The sequence below is a fragment of the Lissotriton helveticus genome, chromosome 3_1, assembly GCF_964261635.1.
Source record: "Lissotriton helveticus chromosome 3_1, aLisHel1.1, whole genome shotgun sequence".
Classification (NCBI taxonomy): Eukaryota; Metazoa; Chordata; class Amphibia; order Caudata; family Salamandridae; genus Lissotriton; species Lissotriton helveticus.
In genome coordinates this window covers 1,673,214,069-1,673,238,686 of record NC_136061.1, presented here as the reverse complement: position 1 = coordinate 1,673,238,686, position 24,618 = coordinate 1,673,214,069, and the positions used below count along the sequence as shown (strand labels likewise).

The 24,618-nt window shown below is 41.0% G+C and overlaps 1 protein-coding gene across 1 annotated transcript in view; it reads right to left on the bottom strand.

Moving 5' to 3' along the window:
• The window catches only part of THSD7B (thrombospondin type 1 domain containing 7B), a 1,994,218-nt gene that overhangs the window by 973,331 nt on the left and 996,269 nt on the right, over positions 1-24,618 (bottom strand). The window contains exon 8 of the mRNA XM_078682458.1: positions 19,174-19,362. Within this exon, the coding sequence (XP_078538584.1) occupies positions 19,174-19,362 (189 nt within the window). The remainder of the gene's footprint in view (positions 1-19,173; positions 19,363-24,618) is intronic.

Below are 24,618 nucleotides of genomic sequence, written 5' to 3'. Positions count from 1 at the left end.
TTGAATCGCAGATATTATTGATGACTAAAAGAAATTAACTTGCAAATCAAGACCCATAGTCTTACTGCTACAAGCTGCAATGGATTTACATATTTTGGAACTCTCAACTTTCTCCGAGAGTACTCATGGAAAATGTCTGGGAATTTCCATTTATTTGTAATAGAAGGCAGTTCCTCATGCATTGGTTATGCAGAAGGATCTATGTATAGCTGCATTTTATAGTACATTTAGTACATAAGTGTACATTTCAGTAGTAAATATAGGAGGACAAGGGGAGTGGTGAGAACACTTACTATTAAATGGGAGGTGCTTACGCAAGACTAAGGAGGGGCTTAGGGGAGAGCTAAGGAGGAGTTTAGGAATTGATGTGCACCCTCCCATAAAAGAATAAGCTTATTCCTATTCATAAACTGCACTTCTAAAGTTCCTACAGTCAAAGGTTACCTTAAACCGCAATAAATGTACTCATGCTCAGGCGAGGACTAGGCCCAGCACCACGCATGGCCAACCACTGGTATTGAAACACCCTCACATGGATAATAATGAAAGCAGGAACTTAAAATTGTATTGCATACAAAATATTGTTAAATTTAGTTCATTCATTTCAACTTCTTGAAAATATATAAGCATTTAATTTAGTGCTATAAAGATATAAAAAAAATTATTTTTAAATTATGAAGCATTTTTGCAACCTTTTATTAATGTGGAAATAAATGTAAAATACATTATTGCGTAGATTAATTTAAATGAATTCTACATATATTTTTGTACATTTTGATACACGATGAAAAACATATAAACATGTTACTATAGATGAGATTTATGTCTCAAATAATTTTATTTTAATGTAATAGATTTAAATTAGATGAATATTTAATTCAAGATTAGGTGAATAGTGCTGTAGAATTTTTTCATTGTTTTGTACATTTAAAATAAATATCTAAAAAGAATGTACATGAACATTTTCATAAATAAAATGTTAGTATTTTTTTAAGTGTATTAAACTTTTAACATTATTTATATCCTTTACCATAGGGAGTTCTCCACTCCGTTGAGGAGAACTGTGCCTGACAATGTATAGTTACTAGTAGTAATAATGTCACGCTCATACATTTGGTCCACCCCCTGTGTTCTAGGGTGAAAATATGCAAGTTTACACCGTGATGTACATTTGCCCTAGAAATTAGTCAATAGGCAAAAGTACTACATTTTCTAAAAAAGTGTAAGTATACATTTTCATGTGTGCATTTCTTTTTGTGGATAGGACCCAAATTCTCAAAAAATGCATGAAAAATGGCTTGAATGAGTGCTATTTCATTTTTTACAACATATCATGTGTGCACGGGGAAATGTATTTTCACTTGAGGAATTGCCTACACCCTCACTAATTTTGAGTGTGATCTTCCATTTCCCTCCCTGCTAAGGGGTTTACTTCTACCCTTGACAGATTACAATCTCACGCCGTTTCAAGGGCTGGAATAGGTCCAGGAAATGTTTTAAAATATACATAGACATCTACATTTGTAGTGTTTCCAAACGTGTATGAAAAACTGTTTATCAGTGTAAAACCATATTTAATGGCATAATAAGTGGCTTTACAATTGTTGACTATCTATTTGCACATGAAAACTGAATCAAGTACTGTTTATAGTGGGTGGTACTAATTTAACAACTTTCTTTAAAAACAGCACAAGATTTTCATACAGCAGCAAAGCTTTATTGTCCTAATTTACTAAAGTTTCTTCCATGGTGCAAATTATTTTAAGGTTGTAATAAGCAAGCAAAGGTGGACCTAGTTACATAATAATTCATCCTGGTTTAATGCTGTCTTAACAACAGTTTTTCTGGGTTTACAACAATCCTACGCATTAAGCCAGAGAAATCGAAAACAAATCAGGCCTATGCTTCCTGGCTTTAACAAGAGAAAAGGGCATGCAAATATGTTAACATCTCCAGCGCTATGACTTTGTTATTCAGATTTACAAGTCTTAAATAGACAAATGTTGGCTAATTAAAAAACCTTTCAGATTGATACAGGTGTAAATTAAGTATGTTGTAAGTTAATCATACAAATGAGCGGTATTTACAATTGTTGGTCTTCTACACCTGTTTAAATACAAATATGTACATTCATGGCGTTAGAAAAGCTGAATAATGTAATTGTTTATTTTGTTGGACTGTTCTATTCAATAAATATATTTTTTCTTTTAATTGTCTCTTTCTAATGTCCAAAGCCTATCAAAAGCTTCACATATTTGTGCACACATCGATGTTGGCCCATCTGCTTTGCATTAGTTTTCGTAGAGGGGATGCACCATGGGTGATTTATGGTCATTTCAATACATCTAAACCTATAGTTTTTGATGCAAAGTCATACGCACTAGCCTTTGTAAACAGGGCTTTGCACCAAAAATAACACCTCTTTGCAGCAGAATTTAACTTGGACACATGTTTTCATTTCTTTAAACTTTTCAAACTTTTCATACCTGCTGCATAGTACAGCAAGTATGTTTAGCTAAGCATAGTATTTTTACTGAAAGGGTCCCCTTCCACAAAAAACCTTTACTTTACATCACACACTCATATGTGGAGTATTTTGCAAGGGAGATTACGTTGACGGATGGAAGGCTAAAGTGTACCAGCGCAGGTCAAAAGGAAAACAGAACCATATCTAAGTAAAAATAGAGCTGTACTGCCTCTCTTTTCAGGCAACTCAGTACAGCAACAACAATGTGTACATCTTTTCACTTTACTGCTATGTGTGTGTCCAACCTATGCATGTAAGCCCACATATTTTGTGGCAGATTTACACTGATGACATGGGCATATCATGCCATAAACCCTTGGAGTTGCATTTTATGTTTAACAATGTGTGAAACCTCTATGACTCCAGCTGGTTATGAGTTTGTATTTGGAGGCCTAAATCACCAAGACACTTTGGGTCTGATTACGAACCTGTGGTGGGGGTCCTATGCCCAGACGTGGGTCCCGTGCTCACTACGCCACTGAAGTCAAGCTATCCTGGCTGATGATGGCTGATAGCCAGAAACCGGTCCTGGGATATTTGATTCCGGTCCAGTGAAGACATGGCTTGGCAGTTCGAGCTGGACTGTTCCCATGAGGCACAGGGTCGAGACTGATTTGCATATGACCATGTCTGAACTGGGGTGGCGTGGTGAGCAAAATATTGATGGATTAAACCCAGATCTGTGACTGGGGGTGAATGTTTTGCCAATGTGCAACATTCCGTCCATCTTCTTGTGTGTTTTGCTGTTCACCCTATGTGGGAAGGGTATGCCCAGACGTGGGTCCCGTGCTCACTACGCCACTGGAGTCAAGCTATCCTGGTTGATGATGGCTGATAGCCAGAAACCGGTCCTAGGATGCCTGAATCCGGTCCAGGGAAGACATGGCTTGGCAGTTTGGGCTGGACTGTTACCATGAGGCACAGGGTTGAGACTGATTTGCATATGGCCATGTCTGAACTGGGGTGGCGTGGTGAGCAAAATAATGATGGATTAAACCCAGATCTGTGACTGGGGGTGAATGTTTTGCCAATGTGCAACATTCCGTCCATCATCTTGTGTGTTTTGCTGTTCGCCCTATTTGGGAAGGGTATGCCCAGACGTGGGTCCCGTGCTCACTACGCCACTGGAGTCAAGCTATCCTGGCTGATGACGGCTGATAGCCAGAAACCGGTCCTAGGATGCTTGATTCCGGTCCATGGAAGACATGGCTTGGCAGTTCGGGCTGGACTGTTCTCATGAGGCACAGGGTCGAGACTGATTTGCATATGGCCATATCTGAACTGGGGTGGCGTGGTGAGCAAAATAATGATGGATTAAACCCAGATCTGTGACTGGGTTGAATGTTTTGCTAATGTGCAACATTCCGTCCCTCATCTTGTGTATTTTGGCGTTCCTATCATCGCCACACTGCAGAACCGCCGGCAGGATTACGACAGCAGAGGTCAGACCACCAGAAGACCATCGGCAGCGCTGTGATCAAGGATGCCGCTGGACTGGCAGACTTTAACCAGCAGGTATATGCTGGCGGTGCTGCAGCCTGCACCGCCAAGCATATTTAGAGTTTTCATTTCATTGCTCTTTTTATGGTGGTGCCATAAAAAGGGTGGCGAAATGGCAACCTGACGGATTTAAGCCTGGGGGTGCATGTGAGGGGCACATGTAGCGCCCCTCTGGATGCGCACCCCCCATCCTGCACATTGTAGCATGCATGCCACACCATGCAACTGACAAGCTGACTTGGAAACCTTGTCTAGTCTCAAGAAGACATATTACAGGGCAAATAATGAGGAGTTTCTATAAGTATGGCTTGAAGATTTTATTTTTCACAGAAAAATACATGCAGATAAGTATTTCCATGTGTGTCTTTAATTTTAAATATGGATGGCAGCAAAACATATATCTTTTTTGAGTGATTATCAATGCCATCAGGCATCACTACTAGGCCGATAGGGATGTGAAAACAGTTTTGAAAGTAAAGTTTACACAGCTTTCAATTGCATGTGTATGCAAAACAATACTCAATTTTTCACATAAGTACACTGATGTATTCTATATAGGTTCTTATAACATTTAAATCCTTCAAGCCTTTAAGAGTTACAGTACATTGATCATTTAATGTATGCAGAACTATTTTAACTGTAGCTTTGTTGTTTCAAAAACAAACCCTAAAATAAATAGGGCCCAATACAGATAAAATGTGTAAATTATTGATGCATACAGAGTGAATGTCAAGCAAATACATACAGTAAAACGTGGAGATTTATTTATAAGGTATTATGTCATATTGAGCAACCTATTATTACAGTTTTTGATTATAGCATTTGTAACAGCATAATTGTGGCTATCGCTGAACCCACAGAGCGAGCGAGCTGAGAGAGCAGACCGTAATGGTCAGAGGACGCCGAAGGCACCGAAAGTGGCTGAAAGCAGTGGTGGCAAACTATTGCACCCACCCCCCCCCTCACCCCCTGCCAAAGAGGACCGGGAAGCCTAAGGAAACGCGGCAAGATTAGGAGGTAGGAGGCCGCCGTAAACTGTAAGCGGGGAACAGCGGGGAATAGCGTAAGCGAGCCGCGCTTACCTGCCGTCCTGCCGCTCTGCCGTCTCCCGGCTTGATTGTCCGTCCACCCGCCCGCGTGCTAATTGGCTGTAGCTGCTTCCCCCACTGACGCGAACTGGATCGTGAGCGCCCTAGAGCTGGGTGCGGGGCGTTGGGTGCAGGCTTGGGCACGGGTTGTGGGTGTGAGAGCGGGTTCAACTCCTCAAACTGTCCCGCAGCCCCGCGGTGACATGAAGCGAAATGGCTTAACCGGCAGTGCCCAAAAATCATAAAAGAGACACTGGGAAACAGTCCGGAATCTTGCCAGGAACCGCAGTGGTGTGAGTGGGCACAATCCTTTAATCTGCCTCTCGGCCCCGCTGCAGCAAACAGTGGTTTTGGCCCAGTCGGCAGCGCCTTAACCCACTAAGGAAACATCGGGAATCTTGTCAGGAACTGCAGTGGTGCAAGTGCCGATCAATTGACAATTCGAACAATTGCACAATTGAATAATTTCTCCACATTGTGCTTAATCGAACTTATTTGAGTGGCAGTAACAGCAATACCTGCAGCAATCCCTTGCTGCCATCTAACCTGCTGCCGCGACGGGGGTACAGTTGGACAGTTGGACAGTGGTAGCAGGTGGTGTGAGCGCTGGAAGTAAAAGGCATAGCGCTGTGACAACAACACTCCCTGAATACCCTGAATGTACTTTTATTACCACCACAACAACCGTCACTGAAATCTACACCAGTGGCAAGCCCAAACTGCCTCATAGATAGCTACTGCTGAATAGGGAAAGAGAGATAAAAACGCGAACCAGCAGTAAGGTCGTGGCACACACCGCATCCCGCCTGGTACAGGGTGTGCAAGCCAGGGGGTGACCTGTGTGCCCTCTCAAGGTCCTCAGTGCTAAACAAGGTGCGAGGCTGTAAGCATCCAACCCAGTACCAGGAAATCTCAGAAAATACCAATTAATTCAAAACCTAATAAAGCAAACCACCTGGGAAACAAAAAGCTGAGATCTGGGAAGCTGAGAACAATTCCACCCAGAACCACTAGGAAGAAAGCCAAGACTAAATCGCCCGCTCACCTTCAACAAGCTGGTCCACTCCCCAGTTTAACATCCTCTACCTATTCAATTTTTGGAACACTGAAACCTTCCGGGAAGTTTACATTCATGAAGGACCCAATGTCGGTGATTTACTCTATGCCGGCAATCCCAAATGGTCTACAAAAACCTATGACGCCGAACACTTGTAAAACAAAGCCAGAGAAAATGGACATGTCGCTTCCCAATTCAGTCTCAAGCACAATGCCGAACGGAGCTGAATTGAATCACAATTGCGTGGATCTAACTCATGACACAAATACACGCACAATGCAATGTCAAGCTCAAGTCCATAGGGATAATACTACATCCAACCCGCCAGAAGGACTTGACAATGAGAACTCATCAACACAATGCCAGCTTCAAAAAGATCCCTGGACACCCCTCTTGAAGGACACACAAGCAAAGTAATCCCTAATAACAGTGGAACAAACTTACCTATGATTGAAAGTAAGTGTTCAGTAAGCACAAGGGATAGTCCTTGTGAGAGGAATAGCCCTCACAAAATCAATTTGAGCGACTCCCTAGACAAGGCCCACCCTAATAACCATTCAACTCCAAGACCGGTCTCACGCGCAAACAAAGATTTAAAATCTAGTACAGTAAAAACTAAAGACCAAAATCTGAAATGTAAACCACACACAATAATAAATAACAATGAAAACATCGCAAGGCACAAGAACTGTTCATCCATTAATGCAACTAGAAGTGATATGGACCAAATCAGTACAAGCGACAAATCACTCCTTGCCGCACTGGAGGACCAAGTAATAACGATTCATGACTCACAGTCAGAAGTTTCATTAAATATAGGTTGAATGAACAAAAGCAAAATAAAGACCCTTAGTAGAACGAAACTGGCATCAGATAACGAAATACTTACTTATGCAAGACCTTGTGACAAGGATGTTCCAAAGAAAGCATTCATATTAGAAATCTCAAGCTCATCTTCACCAGACACTGCATCAATAGTAAGCAACCCAAAACTTGAACAAAATCGAACCCAGGAAATGAAACAAGAAACATTGTTCAGCGAACAGGTACACCCGGAATTCTGTACTAGTCAAAATAAAGACCACAGCAACCAACCAGAAATTGAACAGGACGTAAAAAGCAACCTAGAATCCATATTGACTCTCCACAGTGCGCTGGGGTGCATATTGGAAACGTCCATAAAAACCCTCAATATGCAATCAGATAAACTTGACATACAAATATACTTAATGGGCTCAATAGCTGAACACATAGCTGGCATAAACAAAAAACTTGACATTATGGCTGGCACATTTAACAGCTTCATGGAGCAAGTTTGCCCAAGTATGCCAACCCAGCCGTGCACTTGTTATCCAATACTGGACAAACTGCAGGACTTGCCGCGCATACTAAAGGATATCCTGCAGGAATGTAAGCAGGCAAGTCAATCTATTAACAATATCCAACCAAGTGGCGATTTGATCTCCTTTGACCATCAAGTGACACAACCAAGCGATGTAAGCAAGTCTAGAAACGTAGAGGTAACCCACAAAGTTGTTCCTCTACAACAGTTGACAGAAGGAAATGATAATCAAAACAACTCAGGCATAATAATAGATGAAGGAATGGATAATTTAAATGTAAAATCCAACATTCTCTTGATAGGTCAACCTAGCTGCACTAAATCTCCCACAATTGATCAAACTACCAAAAATGACAATGGGACAAGACTTACCAAACGTCAGAAAAAAAGGGCCAGAAAAAACAGAAGTCAACAACCTAGATGCGAACCTGAAAACAAGCAGATGATAGCAAATGTCCCTATTTTCGATCAAGCCAAATCAAAAGTAAAAAGTAGGAGTGTCATCAAAAATGATTCACAGCAGTTGACGATAATGAAAGACAAAAATATAACGATCAGAAGTATGTACCTGATTGCAGGACAGAAATTCTTAGCAAACAAGCACAGAAAAACTTGTCCAGCAGACCCCTATATGCAGCAGTAGCCACCCCCCCAAACGTTTTGGGTACAGGGAACCCTCCAACTACTGACCAATGTGATTCTATAGGATCAAGTTCCTCCTTTGATCAAGGAGTCACCCTTGAAGGTCAATCAAGTATGTCATTAACGACTTACCAATCCAAACTAGATAAACCTGATCTTGCCTCGACACAAAGTCCTACTCTGCAGAGCAGAAATAAGCGACACCCAATAATAGGTAAAGAGCAAAACAATGGCAAACCTGGTAAATACAGGCTTTACAGTCAGGTTACCAAAAAAGCAACCAATAACGATATAGCATCCACAATTTTAACCACAATCTCAAGCGCGGGCATAGAAACTGACAGGGAACTGGCAACAAACGTTAATAGGAAAAATTTTGAACTCATCAAAGTAACCTTCTCCACCGACATAAAGGTAGTTAACGCTGAATCAACAAACAAAGTAAGGGGAAGAGACCACCCTGAGAATCCGGTTGACGCAAATGAGCGCTTAGCAGCAATAAGGCAAACAACAAGAGTGGAACAAGAAGCAAAAACATTAACCATGCCACAAATACGACTCCAGAATGGTGAACATCATTTACTCGAAAACTATCACACCGTTAACATAATAGACACTGGAAGTCGCAAGCAAACGAAACAACGTCAAACCATTAAAACTTGTGACAATTCGCAAACGATAAAGGAGGAAACAACTAACAAAGGGAAACTTCTCTTCATCCCCGAATATGAGCTACAAGGCACACAAGATTACCTAAACCGAGGGAACATACTCCGTTTAACATCAGCAATCCCAAGCCTTGGTCACCTCACCTCAGCAGATCTTCTCTCGGTTGAGTTTCTAACAACGAATGACGAGGCAAAAAAAGAATGCACGGTTACAATATGGAGGGACGCAGGAATAGTGACCCACATTCTCTCTGAGACGGCTACATTTAAGAAATGGGGAATCGTTCTGAAGGAAGTGCCCAAGGCAGCGTATCCGTCCCTGCTCCTAAAAAGGAGCTACGAGATTGTAAATCAAGTACGGACGAATCAACCAACGCGCTCTGTCCTTCAAGGTGCTAGGGGACCTGAAGTAGTTGAGTGTGAGCACCTATGGCCGCAATCGTCATCTCCCAATTGAATCTCCCGCAAGTCAACCAACACTGAAAGACATGTCATAAAGGTTCTCTCTTGGAACATTGCGGGCGCAAAAGACATTGTAAACAAAAATGGCAAAGCTGCCACCTGGGCTCCATACGCAATAATAGCCCTACAAGAAACGTGGCTAATTGAACCAATAGACATACCAGGCAGGCTATGCTATCATGTAAGTGCAACCCGCCCACAACGCTTCGGGCGAGCTAGTGGGGGCCTCACCATCTATATTTCAACAGCCTTAAACATCAAAGCATCACAACTGGCTGCAACAACGCCGGACATGCAAATTCTAAAATTGGAAAGTACGATAATGGCCATAACCAGAACTTTAATTTTAATAAACACATATGTTAATCCAAAAAAAACACTCAAAAAAGCACTCTTTCAACGTATAATATCAGTGGTCTCAAATATGCGTTTGGAACATCCCAACTGGGAGATAATTCTCACTGGTGATTTTAACTCTAATCTGCTACAAGAATCAGAAGATGAAATTAACATCAACGCAGCTAATGAAATCTGGAATGTCATGCCGCAGGTGATTCCTCAAGTGAGGAAGAGTGACAAGGAGGGCAAACAATTCATGTGGGATCTAGAAAATCTTGGCCTAAGGGTACTAAATGGAAGATCTAACCAAGATAACCCCCACTCCATGACCTACACAGGTTACAACGCAAGTTCCATTCTGGACTACACGTCAGTCACATTACCCCTGTTAAGTCAAGTACAAGACTTCCACATAATTTGTTCCTTGGACAGTGACTATTCAATGCAACATCTTGAGATTTGGATGGGCATAACTAAACACGCACCAGCGCCCATGTTACCAGGCAACACCACAACCATTAACCTGAAGCGGCTTAAGTGGACGAGCGAATCCCTCCCTCAAATAGCTAACGATGCTAAGAACTTATTACAAGCGCTCCTTATAGAGAACGTTCTGAGCCTAGAAATTTGGAATGACTATTTGAAACAACTCCCGAGGACCAGTATTAACAAATAAACCAAAACTCCTCTCAAATTTAACATCAGATTCGATAGCTCAGCACGATCATTAAGGAGGCACTTGAAAAAATTAACGCATCGAGTACATGGCCAAACCCAAAATTCCAGCGTCTGGGTAGCAGTAAGTAAGGCCAGGAAACAATATAAGAAATTAATATGGACTGAAAAGCAAAAGCTTGTAAATGAATTCTGGTCTAAACTACTGCATAATATAAAGAGAGCAGACTCGAGGGCGTTCTGGCTACAAGTTAACTCCGTAAACCGGACAGCTCAACCAATAAGCATGACCTGTATAACCGAACTGGAATGGACCCAACACATAAAGGATACATTTTCAATAAATAACTTGACGACACCGACAACTTTGCTAAGCAAAATAACAGATAAATCAGTGGGGGAACACATCGCCCAAGTCCATCAAGGGGACCGCTTAAAAGCATGCGAAAGCTTGGTACCACGCTCCAGGCAAGACGAAGAGCAAAGCATACTAAAAATAATCAAGAAAAGTAGGCAAGATAGCGCCCCTGGTCCAAACGGCGTTCCGCAAGCCATCTACAAGGAGGACCCACAGTACTGGGCTAGTAAATTCGATTCGCTTTTTCGAACAGTAAACAACACAGGTGGTATCCCAGAGAGCTGGAGGGGGGCGATCATAACTCCAATCTACAAAGGCGGAGATCGTAAAGATCCAAATAACTACCGCCTGATCGCCCTCATCGGCGCTGAAGCAAAATACTATGCGTCAATGATACTAGCAGACCTGGCTCAATGGTCAGATAAGAACAACAAAATACCACTGAATCAGTCTGGGTTCCGCCGTGGCATGGGAACAATGACGAATGCTATGGCCCTATGCCTGATCGCAGAGAAAAGCCTACAGAACCGCCAGGAGCCCTACACCTGTTTTGTGGACTTCAAGGAGGCATTTGACCGCGTCAACAGGCAATTGCTATGGGCAAAACAAAAAAAACTGGGCCTACCGGATTCAATTCTCTTGCCCATTATTAACCTGTACACTGACACCTGGATGCAGGTAAAAATCGACAACGGGCATCGCTTAACCCGGAAGATCAACACTGCCGACGGTCTAAAGCAAGGCTGTGTTTTGGCCCCACATCTATTTAATCTATTTATAGGTGATCTGACAGAAAGCCTGGACAAGGTCAACGCACTTCCTCCCCGGTTAAGTAGCCTCCGTGTAACGCACTTATCGTACGCGGACGATGTGGTACTGCTGAGCCAGACAAAAATTGGCCTCCAACGCCTACTGCATGACATGTCCGATTATACAAAAAAGAATTTGTTAACCATAAACATCAGGAAAACAAAGGTAATGCTCATAACGCGACGATGCAAAACTTCACCAAACTTCCGAATAAACAATGATCAACTGGAAGTGGTAAATAGCTACAAGTACCTGGGGGTACATTTAGACAACCGCCTCACATTCCAAGTGCACTTTAAGGATATGGAAAAAAAAGGGTCCACCTTACTGCACGCTTTCACTAGTTTGGCAACAGAGCTAAAAGGTCCTCTTGTCTCCTCCTTGCTAACCGCAATGAAAGCAAAACTGTTACCCACAATAGCATATGGGAGTGTATTACATCATGGGAAAAGTGCTACTCTCATAGACAAAATACAAACTAAAGTCTACAAACGGGTCTTATCCCTACCGAACAGCTCCTCACCAGCGCAAGTAAGACTTGAATTTGGATTACAATCTCAAGTACTACTGAAAAAATATGAGGCCATCAAATTCTGGTACAACGTTTGGAGGAACAAGGAGAACAAAATAAATGGGGCATTGTGGGAAGCAATCCACACAAACCCGAGCTCCGAGCACGCAAAGTACCTAAAACTCTCACTAGATACAACCGAGCTGGAACCATTGTGGGAAACAAAACGGCCAGTTTCTTCGTTCAAACAAGCGGTCGTGAGGATCGCCAAGAAACACTCGTTCCTCAACGATAAAATAACCTTTAGTGCCCGGACCCACGCCTGGATGACCATCAAATCATACATAAAGCCCATACCAGCAGCATATTTAGACATTGCTTTCTCATTTTTTATTAAATGTAAATTTCTTCAATTAAGGCTGGGTAATCTCCCGACAAGATTTGATCAACCAAAATGGAAACCACAAGAAACAACGGAATGCGACCTTTGTGGGGTAGGCAAACAAGACATTATTCATATAGTTTGCATCTGTCCAGCTATGTATCAAGGTCGGCGGCAATGGCTAAAGGAGAAACTCAATGAACAAGGAGTACGCACCTGCCGGACTGCGATAATCCAAATCTTATGCACTGCGGATCCACAACTGATTTGCAGATCAGTTAAATTCTTGGACAGTTTCGTGGAAAAACGAGGCCTATCGTCATAGGCCCGGCCTTCATCTTGACTTAAGAATTCATACTTTTTCTCTCTTTTATATAGTTTAAAAGTTAATTTTAAATATTGTGGAATTGTATATATTGTAATGGTTTTAATTAACCAACAATAAAGAACTACTTACTTACTTACTTAACAGCATAATTGTGGTTCCACTCTTTCATGTTTGACCAGGTCACATATATATATATTTTTACAGATGGCCTCATGTATGAGTGTCATGTAACATTATTAAGGTCATGTAGTGCAGTTGAACCGATACAGAAAGTGCATTTATGGTATGATCTCTTGCAGTTCCTATATTTATATATATATATAAAAATAGAGATATATATAGATATATATATATATGTATAGATATATATGTATATGTATATATATAGATATATATGTATATATATATAGATATATATGTATATATATATATATATATTTTTGTAAACAAATGGCAAGAACGCGGCACTCCTCTTGAACACGATAGTTTATTTAGGTCTCTTTGCAAAGAGACCTAAATAAACTATCGTGTTCAAGAGGAGTGCCGCGTTCTTGCCATTTGTTTACAAAATTACAGGGAGACACGTTCCCGGTCTCCAAACGCGTGCACCAACCTATGGAGTTCCCTCTGCTACGGGGACATTTGTGAAGAATATATATATATATGTCCACGAAAGCCACATTGCACTTGCTGAACACTGACGAATGAGTGCCTCCTGTCCGTGCATTTGGCTGCACGGTATTGTATTTCTCAGGAGCACTCGGCGGGTCAAAAGTTTTTCAATTATTCTTGATCGGCAGACGTGCTTCAACAACACTTTGTCTTTATCAATGCCGTTACATGAAATCACTCTCCTACCGTATTCTTTTATACCAATCAAGAAAAAATTTATTTGTGTGTTTTGAATAATGTTGTTAACTCATGTAAATAATCATGTACTCATTTGTATAGTATTCAAAATGGTCCTTTTTAAGGTGTTCTCTCTCAACTTTTTGCTATTCTCCTTCCCAGTTTTCTGCTAATCTAGGAGCTAGCCTTAGGACGTTGAGTGCGTTTGACACTGGCATTCAGTGCCACAGAGCTGTGCGTGTCACATACATTCTGGTGATTGGTTTATACATGATTGCCTGATTCAAGTTAGCTGTAAGTCACTTGTCTAGGTGTAAGAGATATACCTAGGGCATGCACCTCGAATACCCCTTCGTGGAACTGCAGCACTGATTGTGCCATCCACTGAGGTAGCTCATCGATCTGGCCACAGGTTGGCCCTGGTGGGGCCTGTGTGAGCAGGTTACTCATATGCGGCTTGACATTTAAAAAGCTATCTGCCAAGATTTTGCATGTATCTTGCTATATATTGGAGATCTTCCTGGTGACAGGGTGAGTTGTTGCAAAGAGGTAGGGCATGTGCACGTGTGTGTTACATGCAAGGAATGTGAATGGCGCCGGATGGTTTGTTAGGTACAACGGGGCTTGCTTCTCGCATTGAATTAGCATGGGGGAATGTAGGTAAGGTCAATTGAGCAGTATTTCTTACGTGCAGAATAGTAGCAGTGTAGTGGTTTATGTTGATGAGTTCGTAATGGCAAATCCTCTCCGGTAGCGCAAGTGGATCCGACATTACATGTGTAAAAAAGTCGCTCTGGGAAAGTGGCCATTCTGATGCTCACTTGTCTCTGTGCCTGTTGGCATGTCTCCAATTCACATCGGGGTGCTGGGGGGACAGCTACATCTGTGCATTCCTGATAGACGGCCACAAGCTAGAGACTCAAGGGAAACTGCATACCTGTGGTGGAATTGTTACCTGCATTCCAAGGGGCAGGGTCTTAGCCCCTCTAAAGATAGTGATCAAACCTCCTGGGGTAGGATGGCAGATAACTGAATTTAAAGAAGAGGGCCTGTGCATTTCATAGATGGACTTTTGAACTGATCATAGACTCAAAGGCCATTGGTAGTATAATTACGGGGGCGCTGGCCTCCAAAGGTAGAGACTCTTTTGGATTTGGAACCAGACTATGCTAGTTCAATGCTAGGATATTGACATGAGGAATCATTAGGGCAGGAGGGACTGCCATTGGATTATCCATGAACTTGTGTTGGCCTGGAGCATTTCATGCTCCAGCAAGGGGACTATCACTAGGTGGATTTTGCCTGGACATTGGTGGCCTGCAGCTAAGGGCAACCTATCATAGCCCGGGTCCCTAAGTACTTTCCAAAGGCCAGTTGGCTGGTATCCTGTCCATACGATCCCAGGGACACAAAGGATCTCCTCATTTGCACAAGATCATAAGAACCATGGAGGGTGCAGTGAAAACAGTTGAAAGTGATTGCCGGTTGGGACAAGGACCATCCTGACATACACCGTCATCACACAGTGCAGAGGATTGCGCTTGTAAAAATGAGCAGCCCATCAGAGGTGTCAGGATGTGAGGAGTTCAATGAGTGTGGGGAAGCTTTCAGAGTCCAAGAAACACATCCTTGCATCCAGGGGATCTGGGCTAGCTTGTACTCCAGAGTGTGTGGTGTCCGACGGGCTTGGAGGGACCTGAACTGGGAGCTGAGACTGTCATCGACCTCCAAATTGTGAAGATGAGAGTGTCTGACATTTAGCCTCTGTCTGGGGTTGCTGGCTCTCTCTCACTGGACCCACGCCACAAAGTAATTTGTTGTGGAGAAAGTCAGGACTGGGCATGACGAGTTTTGTTGTGCCTGAGGGCACCTACAGCTGGCTGTCGGAAGCTACAGCAGCTCGCACCGCCTTCTGAGGGGAAACACTTCTTCAGACTTGGAAGCACATAAGCTTCCTGGGTCACAACCATTTGTCTACAAGGGGATAGCTATACCACAGTCATGAAGGTGCCGCCGGGTGGCTGGAGGTCTGATCTGGATGGATGAAACTAAGTAGCTGTTTCTCTCCCTTTTAGGTAATTCAATCAATCCAATCAATGTGGGCCCAGCAGGAGCAAAGTGTATCATTGGCTGGTGTAGATGAGTGGCTGAGGGTATGAATAACGAGACATAGTCAAATACTTGTGATTACTTGACCATTGCAACTGTTGCAATATGGGTGAATGCTGTGTTGAATGAATATTTCTGAATAGGGCATATATGTTCATGACGTATTGCAGCTAATGGGAAAGTTTATTTGCATATAATGGTAAACTGTATATATAATGTGTATCTCGTTTTGATTTCAATGTGTGTGTAATACAAAGACCAGTGTTTTATACATACGGTTTGGAGTCCTTTTTGGGGTGTACTCAGTGTGTTGCGAAGGTGGTGTTCTGCTAGCACTTAACACTTGGGCCCTGAGAATATGTCTGACTGCTCAGTGCCAAGCTACTCATGGGTGAGCACAGGTTTTTGGATGTGTTTATTGTACTCATCTTATCTAGAACAGTGGTTTCTGACTGCCTTCAATGCCTCCCTGGAAGTCGTGAACCGCTGGGTCTAACAAATACTACTTTACATCTATATTTTCTATAATCATGCATTTAAACATGTATTGAGATGCTTTAACTTGACCAAAAGCCCTAAGCATTTGGATTTCTTAATGTTTAACCTTCAACATGAATGATTGCTGTGCATGCAATGTTTTCCTCCCCTCTGCAGGTGCGTTTGTGTGATCTTACAAATAGAAAAATGCACATTTTAAGAGAGAGATAGTGGAGTTTAGGAGGAGTACATTTGGCAAGGACAAGAAGTCTTAACAAACAAAGGGTGAACTACTGTTTGTTCAAATTGGGAGAAAGGAGAAATCCAAGGACGCTCTGATGAGCGAACCAAAAGAAAGAAGTTTCAAGAGAAGTTGCCAAGCTCACTGTGTGAAGGTGGAAAATAATGAGACAAGTGATATGGGATTCTCTAATGTTCTATTGGAGATCACCGTTTACATAGATTCAGATAATTTTTTAGACTTTTAGAGGCACAGACATTTTGCGTCATCTCTATTATGTGGCTTCCTGCTATACAATATTCCTTTCCTTTAGATAATTTCTGCAGAGGTTCTGCTATGCTGACACCTTTCTCCCTTAGTTGATCTAATCAAGGTTTCCTCATACAGTGTTATTTAGAGTAGATTTAGATTAGGAGATTTAGGTTTTTGCCATGCATAACAGGCAAGAGGACCACAAATCATATAATGATCACGAAATCCAGTTTTTAATATCGTATATAGCGAATACTGATTTTTTGTATGTTTTATTTTGCTTAGGCTAAACTTTATTCGTAGTTTTGACCTGCCTGTAGTAATCCTGTTTTTTACAATATTTTCTTGAGACATGTGCTTATCAGTCTCACTTTGAATTTTTAATAAATCCATACTAAATCGCAAATTCTGACCCAGAATTTTACTGTGTGGACAAATGAGTGACACTGTAATTGTTAAAGTGTTGTAGATCCTAACTCATTTTATTATATTCTATTTATAACTACTCTATGTTAGCATGTTCAAAGACATAATACAATACAATTGCGCTTCCTGGAGGTTACATGAAATGGGTGAGACTGAGCAAGTTGAAATCTGCATACTAACAAATGATGAACTGCATCTTAAAATAATAATTTCTATAGAAGGTGTAACTGTTAAGAGTTTGATATTTTCTGTAGAAGCTTCTTTGGCTCCTGCTAGAAATCAGAATAACAAATTGTATTTGCTGCTATTTCTTATGGAAACGTTTAGCTGAAAATATTTCCTGAGTTTCTGGATCTAAAAAAAGGTGTCTATTTTCTATAAGGCATATTTTGTGGGACAGTTCAATCACTGAGGAACAAATAACTGGCTGTAAAAATAAAATACAATCCAATGGCATAAACAGGAAGACATTGAAAATCTGGAAGCTACAACAATGATCTCTTTATTAAGTGATAATTTTTAAACCTGAATTTAGAAACATTGATACCCCCTGCCTTAACGATCATGCCATTAGTGACAGTCAGTTGTGATTTGTACTCACTGGGCTTGACTCACTTCGGAGAAAGTTTACTACTTTTCGTTATTCACAAACTCTGGGCTGATTGACAAAGTTAAAATACACTTTTGTGTAAATTACAATTGTTTGAAATTCACAAAGGTGTTTTACTATTAGCATATTCACAACTGCAGAATCGCCGCACATAACAATATAGAATAGTCCTATTGTTTTGTGCAGACTCCACAGTCATAACGATGCTACTAGTAAAATAAATTTGTGAATAGCAAACACTCATAAACTCACACAAAAGTGTAAGTCTACATTTATAAAGCAGGCTCACAGAGTGTATATTAACTTAAAAAGTGAAATGTACATGTCTCCATCCCTGGAATATAGCAATAGGCTTACTCCTATGTGAGTGAGTGGATGATGTTCCTCCCTAAGCCACTCTTTTCTTTCCTAATCCTGTCCACTTTTTGAGTAAGCTTGAGTCTTTTTTTAAAACCCACTCTCCTGCGCCCCACCCACATTTACAGCTAATACATGTGCATAAGTGTTCGAAGACCCTGAAATCTGAAAAATAAGTATTTCAAAATGTCACAGTCTGTGTAATGTTTACAAAGGTTGTGAAGTGTTTTGTTAAAGAAGATCTGCAGTAACATTTGGAGCACTAGAGATTATGTTGGAAAGAACCCAATACAAACACCATTAGTGATCTGATTCTCTTGCTGGTAAGAGTTGTAAGTGAAAATTAGTCTACCAACACTAATTTCTAGGAACATTTTTCTCACAGCTGTTAGCCTGAAAACACTGCTTTAATCTGCCCACCCTGGACTTACACAGGATATTGCTGGTCCATAGTAAGAAATTGTACTAAGAAAGAAGAACAAGCCTGACTAACTGTTGGATTGCATTTTTGGAGGTAAGCTGTAATGTAAACATATTCCCAAAAATTCACGCCAAAATGCCCCAATATTAGGCAAAGATTGCTCAGTTTCTTCTCCAAGTGAACCTCAAAGGACCTTGAGCAGTGCTAGACATCTCTCTCGATCTTTGGTGGCTCACCCACCTCTATGTATTTGTTTTCTCTTACATACACACTGTGAGAAGTAACTCCTCGTTCTCTCTTTGGAATGGGCCTACCAGAATCTGATAACTTTCTTATGAAAATAAACTCTTCAAAACCTCTGTGAACATTACACAGACTTTAAGGTTTTGAAAAGTGCTTCACAAAACCTCTGCAACTTCACATATTTATAGATTTTTCTATTGATTCAATTTGTGAATTCAAAAGGTTGCTCGGAAAATGCAGTTGAAAGTCTAGCACTTGTATCCATCAGTCTGTTCTATGAGAATGTAACAATATTCCCTCCAAAAATGAAAGTATCTATAGAGCAACTACAAGCTTTAGTCTGTGTGGCCTCGCGGGAGCCAATTTGTAGGTTTATTGAATGGGAGAATAAATACTTAAAATACCAAATGATAAAACCAAAGTGTTAGTTCTCCATGAAAGGGGGGGACTTCACAGTTGAAAGAGTGATCATTTTACCTGACACAGAACCCTTACTCACCATCTCCTGGTAACGCGAGAATGGACCTTGTCCGTCTTTGTGTTCCTTCAGATTTTTTACTGGAACATGAATGCGAGCAGACAGACCAGGCTGACCATTCTGTAGTAACACAATCCGCGTGGCAAGGCACTTCACAAACCATTTGCGAAGGTGAAGGATCTGAACACAGTTCATTTGCAACATCCTCCCCTACAAAGAAAGGATACTAGAGGATCAAATAGGATTAACCTAGACAGGGAAATTAAATAAATCCACATATTTATTTATTTCTTTATTCAAATGTGTTTTTATTCATAGGATGGTTAACAGCAGCAGCAATTTAGCAATCAAGTCTGTAGATAGTAAGCATGTTTGCTCAATACAGATTGTTGGATAGCATAAACAACTTGGTCTTAATAATAGTGATAAGTGAAGGATTAAGGAAGACACTGAATACATTGCAAGACATTCAATGCATAAATATATCCTAGAATATGTATGATCATGGGGACAAGTTTGATAAAGAGTCATGGCTATGCTGGAGAAGAAATGTTTTAGAGCAATCATAAACATTTAATGCATCGATATTGAAATAATGTAAGTTTTCATGAATAAATTTAGTCAGTGAACATATTTTCTGATAATAGGCGCAGTCAATTTACCAACTAGCATGAAACAATCATAAAATATATTTAGTACACACCGTTTGGAAGAACAGTCTATTAAGATACAAATACAAATATTTGACATGTTTTACACTCAAAGTACAACCAAAGAACCTATTTATTATACAGATATTAACCACCCAGGTTTAGAAAAATATTTTTGAAAAACTCATTTCTTAAAACTATGTTATTGATTTTACACGGCTGAAAGTATATTGAAATGTTCTTTTTAATCTGTCTCAGATTTTTGTAAATTCATACAGGGACTAGTGGCAAAATAATTGGAAATGGGCCAATGTAGTGCAGACTACTGCAGATGTACCAGGTGCAGCTCAGTCCAAGAGTAGCAATAGTGTCATTATGATGCTAATGATAAATGTGTAATTTTCCAATGTTTACTGATATTTTTAGTTTAAGAGTAGATTTGTGGGAGTGAGCCAGTACTGAACCGATTAAGCCCAAAGCTCAAAAAGCACCAGGTAAATGTAAACTGGATCCCATGCAACTGAAATGGCGGTGCAACTACTTGCAACAGGAAAGCAAAGAATTTAGGGTCTGATTTAGAGTTCGGCAGGAGGTTTCGACCTTTGAAAATGTAACCAATATCTCGTCCACCTTATTGCAAGTTCATTATATCCTAATGCACTTGTAGTTATGTGGACAGGATATCCATGCTGTTTGTGACGGAGTAACCATCAGCCAAACTCTAAATCAGTCCCAGGGTCTCTATGTCAAAGGAATGGGGTTAACAAGAGTTACAAGCTTTGTTGAAAGTAATGGGGAAGTTATCAGTAGAGGATCAGTAAAAATCACAAACTGGGCTGGAAAGTGCTATTTGATAATAAAGTTGCGTCTCAAGGGGAAATTTTAGGGAAATCCCAAACCTTAGAGTCCAGAAACATGATACAGTTGATGATCTTCCAAGGTGGTGCAACCAAGGTCAATTGCCACACGCTAGAATGGCTAGCACCCACCATGTCAAATTGAAAGTTCTATGATTAGTGTTCAGATTGTTCAAAACTCATGGCAATGAGGGGTAGCCACTAAAAGCTTTTCTAAGGTCTAAACTAGAAGGGCAAATCCTAGTTGTAAACTTGAAAATAGGACTGGATGCTTGAAAGTAGTTCCACCCTTCTGTCTACCAGTTAGCCATGGACTCACTTGCTAATTACAGTTTACAGGGCTGGGATACACAGAAACATGCATAAGTGTACTGAAGCTCAATAACGTTGCAGTACTTCATTGCCTATGTGCATTCTAGTCACTCCTTCAATGTAGGACTTACAGAGATGCTTCACAACTTTGATCCAAAGAGAGGATCACATGACCTCCGACCTCATGCCCAGACGTGGGTTCTGTGCTCACTGTGTCACAGAAATTAAAGCGGTACAAAAGGGGGTGGTGATGGATTAAAGCAACAGGAAAACCTTCCTGCACAAAACAATCACAAGCGTTTTTTTCTCTTTCTATGTGTGCTGCAGAATGCAGCACACATAGAAAAACAAAAAAACTAGGAGAAATAAAGATATTTCTCCTCGGTGTGCCTCCCTTACGCCACCCCTAGAAAGGTGTCATTTTTGACGCTGCCTCAGAGTTACGATTTCTCGTAAATCTGGGGCAGTGGCAAAAACCATGGATGTTGCTGGGCACGCCCCCAGAAACATCCATTGCATGCCCCTGTAATGCAGAAACCGACATTAAAGGGAACAATATTTATGAGGCAGCATTATGTAAAAAAAAACGGTGGCTTTGTGCTGCCTCGTAAATATGGAACAGGCTCCTGCGCCATGGAACATCACAAAAAGAAATTTCAGCAGCACAAGGGGACTCATAAATGAGGCTCATAGGGCGTAAACGTTTCTTGATTCCTGTTAGACGATCTCCTTTGAGTGGCATAGCATATGGCGGAAGGCCACCTACTCTGCCTATCAAATACATGAGCATACAATAGTCTTGGCGCACACAGTGAACACTCCATTGAAACTGCAGACAGACATCAGCTATTCCCGTAGTTTTCAATGGGTATCTACCTGATGGTGATAGATATGAAGATATCACAAACAAATGCATGTTTGCTCGATCGCAATGACTGTATGAAAAACTGAATCCCAAAGCAGAGATCATTAGTAAAAGCAAATTTCTCTAAATATTTTATTTCGCCATCTTATCTGTTTACACATTACTCCCCATGTGGTGTTCCAAATTCTTTATCGCATTTATAAATTACTTTTCACTTTTAAAACAAATGATTTTATTGCAGTGTTTGAACGTAAAAGCAATACAAGAGGAGAGTACCACTAAGCGGAATTAACAATTAGCCTCCAAAAAGCTAAAAATACACAGTATAACAATGAGGAATTCATAAATGCTCACATCTTATAAAATACCTTAGAGAAGAATTCATAAATACTCTAATGTTACAAGAGGATCTTATTTCATCATATACATGATTAAAAAAACAAAAAAAGATCATTCAAGAAGTGAAAAGCATATATATAATATCTAACATATCCCCTAAAGGAATAGCTTCCAATAAAACTATATCTCAAAAGTGCGTGGTGAACAGAAAGTTTTCAAACAAATCTGTTGTGTAAACAGCAATCCAAAGGCACTTGGCTTTAAACTGTAGACCTGGCTGTATCTTATTAGCAGGTGATTGGCTATCCAATTTCCCCCAACAAGACTTCTATCCATCTAGCTAGCAAAGTCTCTAATGGGGTGATGTATCCTCGGATTGACTACCTCACAAGTCTAACAAGGCTGCCCATATCCGTATCGCCTTTGGGCATACAGTACCCACAGTACTTCCCAAACTAGCATTTTTGCCAGGCATGTAATATACATCAGAGATAATTTTATAGTGTTTTTAGATTGGTCAAAAGCAGTATATTATGATCTGGTTCGAGTGATTCCAGCAAAGAGCAAGCTATGGTCCCCAGTGTATTTTGCATTTTTCAAATTGTCTTTCCAGGTCATCCGGGACAGGGCATTCAGATCTTTATACAGTTGGCTGATGTTACAGTGCTTCCTCACGAACATTCAATCCAACAGCTCTATTTACGAAAATCCTCTCCACTTTACAAGTTAAAAAATCTTTAATCTGTAAATATATAAAAAGTCTCTCTGGGAGATCTCAAACGTATCCCATAGTTCTTCAAATGAGGTTATGCCAACATGTCTAAAGAATTCACTTAGGGTCAGATGTAGGTAAATAGTATTTACCGATTCTAAAATACCGAATTTTACCGATTCGGTATTTTAGAATCGGTAAATGCTATGTAGCAAAAAATTCGGTAAAAATGACCGAATCGGTAAGATTCAGTATTTACCGAATCGGTATTTACCGATTCGGTAATTGCCATTCATTCCTATGGGCCTGGAGGCCCATAGGAATGAATGGCAATTACCGAATCGGTAAATACCAATTCGGTAAAATGGGGGACACATTCAAGGGTGCCAGGGTGTCACTTTGACACCCTGTTGCACCCCTGAATCGTGCTTGTGTGCAGATGTGGCACACATACATGCCCTATGGGCATGTATGTGTGCCACATGGCACAGTTGAAAATGCACTGATTTGTATTTTCAAAGGTATTCCTTATTTACCACCAACTTATAGTTGGTGGTAAATAACGAATCCTAAGATCTGAAAAGCACTCATTTGAGTGCTCCCTACATTGCAAATTCGGTAATTTACCGATTCGGTATTTTAAGGAATCGGTAATTTACCGATTCCTTAAAATACCGAATCGGTAAATTACCGAATTTGCAATTTAGGCCACCTACATCCCAAATGCTCAATACCGGTCGGTAACGGATGAAATTCGGTAATTTCGGCCGTTACCGACCGGTATTGGGCAACCTACATCTGGCCCCTAATCTCTTAATTTCACATCCCTCCCAGCCCATCACGATCGAATCCTGGAAAATATCTGAAGGTGACAGATTTATTTATAATGGGGTATAATAATCGAAGCGCCCTAATTCCAGATTTTTGCGAAGTGAATTCAAAATCTTTAAAGATATCTGTAAGGTCTCAAACTGAACATTTTTATGTATATCCCCTACATTCTTTCCCGAGCAACAGCTCGATGATAGAAGGAATTCTGTCCACCCTTCCATTTACCACCAGGTCACTGAAGAGTGAACACATATACTGAAGAGCTGCTGCCCAGAAATATAGTTTCAGATCTGGTATGGTCCAACCACCTTTATTTCTAGCGTTTGTTAGATATTTAAGCGCCTTCTCATTTTCGAATATGCCCAGATGAAGCGTATAATCAAGTTATCCATGAACCAGTTGTTGTTATATTCCAGAGGGATGGCCCTGAAAAGATACAGCACTTTTGATCGGAAAATCATCTTTACAGGATTGTCCATCCTGTGCAAGTCTCTATCTGCCTTCCTGATCCTGAGCTCACTGTGCCACTGGAATCAAGCTATCCTGGCTGACGAGGGGTGAATCCCCAAAACCGGTCCCAGGATGCTTGTTCCTGGCCCAGGGAGGACATGGCTTTAAATTGGGGTGGCATGGTGAGCAAAAGAAATATGGATTTAACCCAGAACTCCGTGGAGAAGTGTGGCTCACTGGTTAGAGGAGGCAGACCTGGAAGCAGAGGTCAGCCCGGGACCAGGGTTCAATTCCCGGCTCGGCGGGGTCTTGAGTCCTAAAATGTCCATGGACTCGACAATTCTCGCTCCGGTGCCTACTCGATTCACGGGTTCACACTCTGCGACTCTGGGCAATAGCTTGCTTAATCTCCACAACGGCCCCTCGCGGCGGGATGCCTGGCTTTCACCT